The sequence below is a fragment of the Neomonachus schauinslandi genome, chromosome 11 (genome assembly GCF_002201575.2).
Source record: "Neomonachus schauinslandi chromosome 11, ASM220157v2, whole genome shotgun sequence".
In the NCBI taxonomy this organism is placed as follows: domain Eukaryota; kingdom Metazoa; phylum Chordata; class Mammalia; order Carnivora; family Phocidae; genus Neomonachus; species Neomonachus schauinslandi.
In genome coordinates this window covers 52,341,198-52,351,814 of record NC_058413.1, presented here as the reverse complement: position 1 = coordinate 52,351,814, position 10,617 = coordinate 52,341,198, and the positions used below count along the sequence as shown (strand labels likewise).

Below are 10,617 nucleotides of genomic sequence, written 5' to 3'. Positions count from 1 at the left end.
CACGCACGTCCCTGGCAGCCCCTCGCAGCCGGGGCAAAGCCCTTCCCCCGCTCCCGGCCAAGTTCCCTGGCACCATCCCCCATACCCGCAGGCCCGGGCCTTGAGGGGTTCAGCAGCCCGAGACCAGGCGTCCCCCACTCCGCCACTGCCCTTCTAGAAGAAAGTTCCCTCAAACCCCTGGGCTCCCGACTTCTCCCCAGAGACGCAGCCGCCGCGCGCAGACCCCCACCTCCTGGGCCGTTCCGAAGCCCCCTTCCCGGGGGAAGCGGCCCTTGACTCTCAGCGGCCACTTAAGATGGCCATCCTCTGCCGCCGCACCCCCCCCTCGCCTTCCGCCCCGCCCGCCGCTCCGCCCCCGCAGCTCTCGGCCGAGCCCGGGGTAGCACCCGCGCCCCGCCTTCCCCGGCCCCCCGTCTCGATCCCGGAGCCACCGACCCGCCGAGTGACCTCGGGCAAGTCACGACACCCCTCCGCGCCTCGCCTTCCCGCTCTGCAGAGTGGGGGCAGTGTTATGAGGGCAGATTCAATGGGACTGTGCTTGTAAAGCTCTCCGCACGGGGCCTGGCATCCAGTAAGCCTCCAGAACAGCGGCTATTTTTATTATTAATTAAGGAGTAACGAAGGTGACAGCTGTGTAAACTGTAAAGCGCGGCGCCAGGACGAACGGGTATTATTAGTACCCGCCCCCGCCCCAGCTACTCCCTCCAAGACGACAAACTTGAGCCTTTGTGGGCGGGACGCCGACCCGGGAGCTCCCCAGAGCCTATACGCTCGGACGCCCCCGGGCGCCCAGGGCGGGAGGGGTACCGCTCGCCGGAAAGGGGGCGGGGCCCACAGAGGGTCTGGCCCGCCCCTTCCCCCAAAAAAGACCTAGCCGGTGGCAGCGTCTCCCGGGAGTCCGCTTCCTGCCCCGCCCCTCCGCCCCTTGGCTCCTTAAAGGCGCAGGCTTCCAGCCTAGCTCCCACAGCTGCCAACTCCTGGGCCGCCGTCGGCCGATCCACTTTAACCTGGGAGAGAACTTTCACTTTGCTGAATTGAACCTGTGTCTGGGTCTGTCCCGACAAGCTCCTTCCTCTCTTTCAAATACGCATTGGATTAACCCAGCTGGAACAAAGCCTGGGACACAGAATGGGCTCTGTGGGGGCCTTCCAGACTAGGTAAATAAAGTAGCTAACAGACACCCCCATACATCCCAGTGTCTCCAGACCCCTCCAGGAATCCCATAAGTCATCCTCCACAAACTGCCCGGCTTCCCCCGACACTCAGCTCTAGGTATGAGGGAAGGTGAGTGCCATGAAGGGGGCACCCTGGTGCGGTGGGGAGGGGAGAGGCCTGGACTAGGAGTCTTCACACCTGGGTTCTAGTCGTAGCTTGATCACCCACCTGCCTGGTGTTCTCAGACAGGGACCTGTGGCTCTCTGGGGATAACTGTGAGGGGGATGTAGAGACGAAGACTTCCCCAGGGGGAAAGGGCAAGAGGGAGACCCAGAGATCAACTCAGGCCCAGTTCCTGGGGGCTGTGCAAAGACAGGATAGACATATCTAGCAATCCGTGGAGGGGACAAAGGTGCCAGAGGAGAGGCCAGGCTCCTGCCCCTGGGAAGCCCCTAAGGGTTTCCAACCTTTTTCCATCCAAGCCTCTAGAACTCAGCTAAACCTGTTCAAGGCTCTTGAACATTTCCTCTTCCAGGAACCTCCCAGACTGCCCTCCCCAGTCTTCTCTCTTCCTCTTCTGAGGGTCCAAGCCTCAACTCTGTCCCTCCAATCCACATCATGTACGAACTTTTTTTCACCCCCACTGGGAATCCAGAGCCTTCCCTAGATTCCCATCCCCAGCTTTCCCATTGCAGAGCTGAGCACAGAGCCAGGCAGGCTGGGCCTAGGAGAAAGGGGGGATATTTGGGGCCCAATATAAGTAACAAAGCCCTGGACCCAGCTCTCATTTGTGGCTACAAGAGCAACAGAATCCCTGAGGACTATTAAAGTGCAGGCACTGGGCTCACATGCTTTCTAGGCAATAGCTCCTTTGTGTTTCACAACCCGGAAGGAAAGAAGGATCATTATCCCCATTTTATTGAGGAGGAAACTAAGCTTTAGAATAGACAGGCAGCTGCTTCACTTTGGCATAGTCAGTAGCAAAGCTGGTATTCAAACCCAGGTCTCATTTCTCTGACCTGAAGGAATTCAGAAACTGTGGAATCTGTCATCTACCCACTCAAACCAAAATAATTCATCTGACACGGATGCGTCAGTCTTTTATTTTATTTTTATTTATTTATTTGACAGAGAGAGAGACAGCAAGAGAGGGAACACAAGCAGGGGGAGTGGGAGAGGGAGAAGCAGGCTTCCCGCCAAGCAGGGATCCCAGAGTGGGGCTTGATCCTGGGATCATGACCTGTGCCAAAGGCAGACGCTTAACGACTGAGCCACACAAGTGCCCCTGAATGTGTCAGTCTTTTTATTTGAGCTGACTGCCAGAGAAACCCCAAGGCCCACCATGGAGCAGGAATGGGATGACAGAAGGATGGATAATGGATGGAGGCACGCTTAGGGCTCCCTCTATGCCCAGCTTGGTCATCAACACTGGGGACATGCAGAGAGGATGTCTGGGTAGGGCTAGACTCAGCCGAGCAGCCAGAGTTGCTGCATCAAGGCCAGGCTGAGCAGGAGAGCCTCCAGCCCTCGGAGCAGGGCCCCGGCACTCCTGGCCTGGGCATAGAACCTCGCCACCTCCTCATTGGGGTTGCCCTGGGCCGGGTCGAACCACATCTGGATGCAGCGGCCGCTCCCTCGTCTGTAGTTGCTGAGTTTGTAGGAGTGACTCCAGAGGCCCTCACACAGGGCTGCAGGCGTGGGAAAGTAGGTCTCAAATGTGCGGCAGGTGGTCCCGGTTGGACACTGGTTAATTCCTGCAGGCGGAGAGGGCGTGGACGCAGACATTCAGCCCCTGGGCCCGAAGCTGGTTTCTGGCCACCCCCAAATCCTCCAACCCCACCTGCGTCTCCCCCCACCCCCCAGGCCCTCACCTGAGGTCCAGTTCCAGCCCCTGTGCCAGTTGCTCTTGCAGGTGTAGGAGGTGCGACAGTCCTGCCACCATTGCTGGCAGTCCTCTTTGCACAGGGGCACGTGCAGGAAACGCTCCTTGCGCCAGCTCTGGTTCACCTGGGTGGGAGGGGTGGGAGGGGAGGGAGTGGGGACGGGGATGTGGGCCGCCCGCAGCCTTGACTCAGCTGGCTGGCAGCCTGCTGGGCTGGGGTGAGGGCAGGTCCTGTACCTCCTGGATCCAGGGCCCCAGGTTGGGTGAGCACTCATAGAGACAGTTGTCCTGGATGAAGTGGCGCTTGCAGGTGGGCTCCATCTTGCCGCAGTGGTCCACGGTGAAGTTGTACAGGAGGGAGATGTCCTTGTGCAGCTCCTGGCTGGTGCTGGCTGAGCAGCAGGCCTTGTCCTTCCAGGGAGTGCACTGCGTGGGGAAGACACCGGACTAAGTGCCCACCCCCGCCCAACACACACACACAACCTTCTGCCACCTCCAGCATCTCCCCATTTGGTTCTTGCTCTCCTGCCTCAGGTGGGTTGTCTTAGGAAAGTTTACTGTGAGGACCCCTCTGTCCTTGACCTCCAGGAACTCCCATCCTTGGGGGAGACTCAGTCACAACAGGGCTGATCAGGGGTCGTGGGAGCCGGAGAGAAACCCCGTGTTGGGGGGACAATAGCCATCACTGATGCAGCCCTTCACACTTTATAGAAAGTTCTTTGATGTATTCATTAGAAAATAATTACTGAGTACCTATTTCTATTCCAGTCACTGTTCTAGATGCTGAGAATACGATAGAGAACAAAACAGACAGAAATATGTGTTCATGGAACTTACATCCTGATAAGTGGGGACAGACAGTAAGAAACTGAAAGAGAAAAAAATATGGTGTCAGGATCCAGTCAATTATATGGAGATTACAGCAGGGAATGGGAAAGTGGAGTATGGGATAATTGTTGAAATTTTTTTTTTAAAGATTTTATTTATTTGACAGAGAGATAGAGAGACAGCACAAGTAGGCAGAGTGGCAGGCAGAGGGAGAGGGAGAAGCAGGCTTCCCGCTGAGCAGGGAACCCGATGCGGGGCTCAATCCCAGGACCCTGGGATCATGACCTGAGCTGAAGGCAGCCGCTTAGCCGACTGAGCCACCCAGGCGCCCCAATTGTTGAAATTTTAAATAAGGTGGTTGTGAAAAGCCTCACCAGAGGGTACCTGGGTGTCTCAGTCCTTAAGTGTCTGCCTTCGGCTCAGGTCATGATCCCAGGGTCCTGGGATGGAGCCCCACATTGGGCTCCCTGCTCAGTGGGAAGCCTGCTTCTCCCTCTCCCGCTCCCCCTGCTTGTGTTCCCTCTCTCTCTGTCAAATAAATAAATAAAATGTTTAGGGGGAAAAAAAAGCCTCACCCGAGGGTGACATTTTGAGCAAAGGAAGAAGGCAATGACCTATGTCATAACGTATGTTGAATAACTTTCTCCTTGGCGAGTACTAAGGTCTGTGTCCCCAGCAATGAGACCAGTGCCAGAAACGTGGCAGGCCCATAAAAAAATATTTGCTGAAAAAAGTAAACGAAAGACCTCTCTATGATTTCCTAAATCTAAACTGAACTCCATCTTACATATAGACACACCATATCTTAGCAAGTTTTTAATATAGACCGGCTTTTTCAGGACAGCAAATACTGTGAAAAGGAAAGCCGTGCTATGTGTTTTGTTTTACCAGAGTTATTCACTGTTTTAGAAAATTATGTCATCATGCCAGCACAGCTTAGAGTATCTTACAGCATTTAAGTTGCCAATAGAAGATACCTGTGTCGATCTTCATCTGTAGTTGCCCTATTCATAGTGATTTGGTGAATAGAGGCAAACATGCTATTTGGTGTTGTTTTTTTTTTAAGATTTTATTTATTTATTTGACAGAGAGAGACACAGCGAGAGAGGGAACACAAGCAGGGGGAGTGGGAGAGGGAGAAGCAGGCTTCCCGTGGAGCAGAAAGCCCCATGTGGGCCTCGATCCCAGGACCCTGAGATCATGACCCGAGCCCAAGACAGATGCTCAACGACCGAGCCACCCAGGCGCCCCCAAACATGCTATTTGTTAGTGATTTCTAATGGAGTCATGCCAGGGAATTGACATATTGAAATATACTTAATTTTATTATAAGTTACTTTCTTTGTGCTTCTCCTTTGTAGTACAGATAGAGAATCATGTTGATATTTTTTAAGTTAAATGTGCAAATAGGTTCTATTGGCTTTGAATTTTATTCCAGGATAGAAAAAGAGTCTAAAGAGTATTTATTGGGACACCTGGGCGGCTCAGTCAGTTAAGCGTCTGCCTTCGGCTTAGGTCACGATCCCAGGGTCCTGGGATTGAGCCCCACATCGGGCTCCCTGCTCAGTAGGGAACCTGCTTCTCCCTCTCCCTCTCTCTGCTGCTCCCCCTGCTTGTGCTCTCTCTCTCTCTGGCAAATAAATGAATAAAATCTTTAAAAAAAAATAAAGAGTATTTATCATAAAAAGGAGACATGGAGTCTCAATAGAGCTACAACTGACTGGCATCCATTTTGACAGAATGAATGAATATACAGCACCTATTGCTCTGTATCACAGCCAGAAGAGACCGTCTCCCCGACCCTTGACACTCCGTGGACTGGCACATAGTGAAGGTAGGAAGAACCATCCTCCCCGACAATCTCTCACCCTCCAAACCGCTGGGAGTGCCCACCCGAGTCCTGTCCCTGCACCACCACAAGGACTGCTTATGTCTGAGTCTCCTGTGTGTCCCTGTGCTTCTCTGGGCCTCAGTTTCCTCGTTTGTGTCATGTGGGGGAGAACATTATCTGCTACATCAAAGGACCACTGGGAGTATGAAATCATGGGCAGTAAACACCACACCTGGTAAGTGCTCAACAAATGATTATATCGTATCATTGCTGACATGGTATTCTCTGAGGAGGCCACCCCTAAAATCACCTCGGCCAATACCCCCCACCTTACCGTCATCTTCTCTCCCAGCAATAACCCAGGATGTGGGGGCATCTGACCAGTCGACCCTTCCCCCACCCCTCTGACTTCTTCTTCCCCATTAGAACCAGCCCCCTCCCCAACTTGAGCCACACTCTTTCCTCACCTGATCATGCAGCTTGTCCTCAGGGCCTGGCTTTGTCTTGTGGTGCTTGGCGTCCATGCAGACGTTGAGCAGGTCTGTCCTGGTCCGGGCCCTGCACATGGAGGCTGTCCAGACCAACAGCAGCAGAAGTGGTATCAGTCTCCAGGCCATGTCTCTCTGTCCCTGCAGACGGAGCTTTGGTTAGGGAGGCCGAGGCCCAAAAGGAGAGGGCCTCATGCAGGGTCCCCCTTGACCCCCTGTGTCAGTCTCCCCACCTCCACAGTGAAGGATGGGGTCAGACCCTGTTCTTTCAGTGCTGGGGTCCTGAGGCTCCCTGAAGCTGAAGTAGAGAAGGTTGGCAAAGGGGTTCCTTCATCCCTGGGTTGGTGGGCTCAGAGAGGATCTGGGATTAGTGGATCGGCCCTGGGAAAGTCTTCCTCAGTTGGAAGAGATGTATTTGTGCCCACATCTTCTCTCAACTTTACTTAAGAAAAGTAAATAGTTTTACTATTTACTAAAAAAAAAACTTAAGTAGTTCAGGTCCATGCCCTGCTCCCCTGAAAAGGGCTAGGGACACACAGTGCCCTCACACCATGTCCAGCAAGTGCATGCTCTCCATCATACCCCAGATCACCTGGATTCCCTCGCCAGCTTAGAAACCTGTTAGCCTAGGGAAGGCAGTGACCCAGATCTACTGAGTTCTCCCAATCAGCACTGAGGTCAAGGGAGGTAGCACATGGGGTGCTATTTGGTTAAATAATACGGATGTGGAAAGACTGATGGTTTCTAATTGTTGCTTCCTCAGATGTTTTCCTTCCCTGTTCTCTGAAAGCCATTTCCTTCCTCCACCCATCATAATCCTGGTGTCCTCAGCAATCTCTAGGCTAATGCACCAGATTCCTACCTTACCCCTCAGAAAACAAGTGTAGAGATCCCTGGACCTGAGGGACAATATAAAAGTACCCCATGGGGGAAAAAATCAATAAATAAACAAAAATAAGTAAATAAATAAAAGTACCCCATGGGGGCGCCTGGGTGGCTTAGTCAGTTAAGCATCTGACTCTTGATTTCAGCTTAGGTCATGATCTCATGGAGCCTGCTTAAGATTCTCTCCCTCGGGCGCCTGGGTGGCTCAGTCGGTTGGGCGACTGCCTTCGGCTCAGGTCATGATCCTGGAGTCCCGGGATCGAGTCCCGCATCGGGCTCCCTGCTCGGCAGGGGGTCTGCTTCTCCCTCGGACCCTCCTCCGTCTCGTGCTCTCTCTCATTATCTCTCTCGCAAAAAAAAATTAAAAAAAAAAAATTCTCTCCCTCTCCCTTTGCTCCTCCCTGCTCCCCACTCCTGTGTCTCTCTCTCTCCCCACCAAAAAATTAATTAATTAATTAATTAATTAATTAAAATGAAAGTACCCCATGTTGGAGCAGTCGACTAGACAAGTGCTTAGAGTCCTGGGAGTCACCCAGCACAAGTGACACCCACTTCTCTCTTCCTGACTGACCCTCACCCCCCACACCCAGCTGTTAAAGATCTGTTCCTTTCGGCTGTCACTGAAATACCTAAGTTGACAACAGAGACTGCTTACTCTCTCTCACCATCCCCACGTCCCCACAAAGCCCTGGCCAAGGGTCCTTCCAAAAACCTTTCTGGAATTCACTTCCCTTGGCTCTGCGTTTGGGGTCAGGTCTTCCCTCTTCCAGTTTCTTCCCCTTAAAGTCACCTTCCCCACAGGAGTCCGAGTGACCTTTCTTTCTTTCTTTTTAAGATTTTATTTATTTATTCAGGAGAGAGAGAGAGAACATGTGTGAGCATGGGGGTGGGGGTGGAGGCAGAGGGAGCAAGAGAAGAGAGAAGCAGACTCCCCGCTGAGCAGGGAGCCAGACAGAACAACGCGGGACTCCATCTCAGGACCCTGGGATTGTGACCTGAGCCAAATGCAGATGCTTAACCGACTGAGCCACTCAGGTACGCCCCCCAGTGATCTTTCTAAAGAAAGATCTGCCCCTCCCCTACCCAATGTCCCTGTCACCCTTCCCTCCTTAGGGCATCTTGCCTGAGCCTCCTTTGCAGCTGGGAGCACACACAGCTGTGTCCAGACTGGCCTCTTTTCAGGCTGGCGATGGCTCCGGGGCCGTGGACTTCCCCCAATGGTTTCTGATCTCAGCCAGAATACACTGACTGTAATTTCCGCTTTCAGCTCTTCAGTCTTCCCTCCTTCCGTCTTCCAGGCACCACCCATCCAAGGCTCCATTAGCCTGTCAGAGTATTCATTCCTGTTTTCAGTCATCTTTGTTAATTTATTAATTATAGGATTCACACATTCAACATTCATCAAAACCTAGAGAAGCTCATCTCTAAAGGGGATCTGAATTTTTGAGGTACCCCAAATAGTTGTTAGGATGAAGCTAGCTTGAGGGGCATGAGGTGCAGTAGGGAAGAACCCAGGCTTTAGGGTCAGGCATGGGTTCCAGTGACAGCGCTATCCCTCATACAACCTTGGGAAATGTCAGCGAGCCTTTCTGAGCTTTAATTTGCTCACCAGGGGATTGTTGAGAATTATATATGGAAAAGCCTGGCACAACATGAGTAGGCTTAAATGATAGCTATCGGGTTAATTTTTGAGTAACCAGGTAGACACAGTTAGAGGTTGAAGTGCAGAAGTCAAGGTTCACAGAGAAAAATTGTCTCAAATCTGACAAATGATGTAATATCTCACCACCTAGCATTTCTGTAAACATAATTAAGCATTTTTTGATGGCCTTTTTAAAAGTTGTGGAAAACATACATTATATAAAACTCGCCATCTTAATTCTTTTTAAGCATATAGTTCAGTAGTGTTAAATGTATTTATGCTGTGCAGTTGATCTCCAGAATATTTGCATCTTGCAAAACTGAAACCCTATTCTCATTAAGCAACAATACCCCATTTCTTCCTCTCCCCAGTCCCTGGCAACCGTCATTTAACTTTCTGTCTCTATGAACAGACTACTCTAGATATTTCATATAAGTGGGAATCACACAGTATTTGTCTTTTTGTCACTCACTTATTTCACTTAGCATAATGTCCTCAAGGTTCATCCATGTGTCAGAATTTCATTTCTTTTTAATAACTGAATAATATTTCATTGTATGTATCTGCTACATTTTGTTTATCCATTCACCCACTGAAAGACCCTGGGTTGCTTTCACCTCTTGGCTATTGTGAAGAAGGCGTACAATTATCTTTTCAGGACCCTGCTTTCAATTCTTTTGCGTATATATTCAGATGTGGAATAGCTGGATCATATGGTAATTCCATTTTTGAGGAACTGCCATAATATTTGCCATAACGATTGTACAATTTTACATTCCCACCAACAGTGTACAAAGGTTCCGATTTCTCCACATCCTCACCAACATTTGTTATTTCCTGTTGGCTTTTTGTATCTTTTTTTTTTTTAAGGTTTTATTTATTTATTTGACAGAGAGAGACACAGTGAGAGAGGGAACATGAGCAGGGGGAGTGGGAGAGGGAGAAGCAGGCTTCCCGCGGAGCAGGGAGCCCGATGCAGGGCTCGATCCCAGGACCCTGGGATCATGACCTGAGCTGAAGGCAGACACTTAACGACTGAGCCACCCAGGCGCCCCGGCTTTTTGTATCTTAATAAAAGCCATCCTAGTGGGTGTGAGGTGATATCCCATTGTGGTTTTTTTTTTTTTAAGATTTTATTTATTTATTTATTTGAGAGAGAGAGAGAGAGAGAGAGACAGCATGAGAGGGGATAGGGTCAGAGGGAGAAGCAGGCTCCCTGCTGAGCCGGGAGCCCGATGTGGGACTCGATCCCAGGACTCCGGGATCATGACCTGAGCCGAAGGCAGTCACTTAACCAACTGAGCCACCCAGGTGCCCCCCATTGTGGTTTTGATCTGCATTTCCCTGATGATGAGTGATGTTGAGTATCTGTTCATAGGCTTGTTGATCATTTGTAGACCTTCTTTGGAGAAATGTCTACCCAAGTTGTTTGCCCATTTTTAAATTGTATTATACATCTTTTTATTGTTGTGGGAGCTCTCTAGTTCTCTCTATATTCTGGACTAACCCCTTATCAGATGTATGAGTTGCAAATCTTTTCTCCCATTCTATAGGCTGCTTTTTCACTCTGTTAACTGTCCTTGGGTGTGCACAGTTTCCATTTTGATGCAGTCCAGTTTATCTATTTTTTCTTTCGTTGCTTTGCTTTGGCTGTCATATCCAAGAAATCATTGCCTCATACAATGCCATGAAACTCTTCCCCTGTTTTTAAAAGGAGTTTTATAGTTTTAGCTCCTACATTTAGGTCCTTGATCATTGTGAGTTAATTTTTGTATAAGATAAAATGAGGATCCAACTTTATTTTTTTGCATGTGAATATCCAGTTGTATCTCAGCACCATATATTGAAAAGACTATTCTTTCCCTCATTGAATAGTCTTGGCACAATACAATTTGTCAAAAATCTG

General features: G+C 50.4%; 1 protein-coding gene across 1 annotated transcript; it reads right to left on the bottom strand.

Annotated features, from left to right (window-relative positions):
• Positions 1-2,362: 2,362 nt before the first annotated feature.
• On the bottom strand, positions 2,363-8,317 carry FOLR2 (folate receptor beta). The gene is made up of 5 exons (XM_021704650.2): positions 8,193-8,317; positions 6,164-6,325; positions 3,275-3,463; positions 3,027-3,162; positions 2,363-2,909 (listed from the first exon to the last, which is right to left on the bottom strand). The coding sequence occupies exons 2-5, from the start codon at positions 6,311-6,313 to the stop codon at positions 2,623-2,625; spliced, it is 762 nt and encodes a 253-aa protein (XP_021560325.1). The 5' UTR covers positions 6,314-6,325; positions 8,193-8,317; the 3' UTR covers positions 2,363-2,622.
• Positions 8,318-10,617: the final 2,300 nt, after the last annotated feature.

Excerpts from the sequence above, each read along its gene's own strand:
- FOLR2 (XM_021704650.2), bottom strand. The coding sequence starts at position 6,313 with ATGGCCTGGAGACTGATACCACTTCTGCTGCTGTTGGTCTGGACAGCC. Across the intron at positions 3,163-3,274 it reads TGGGGCCCTGGATCCAGGAG|GTGAACCAGAGCTGGCGCAA; the intron begins GTACAGGACCTG and ends CCTCCCACCCAG. Across the intron at positions 2,910-3,026 it reads GGGCTGGAACTGGACCTCAG|GAATTAACCAGTGTCCAACC; the intron begins GTGAGGGCCTGG and ends CTCCGCCTGCAG.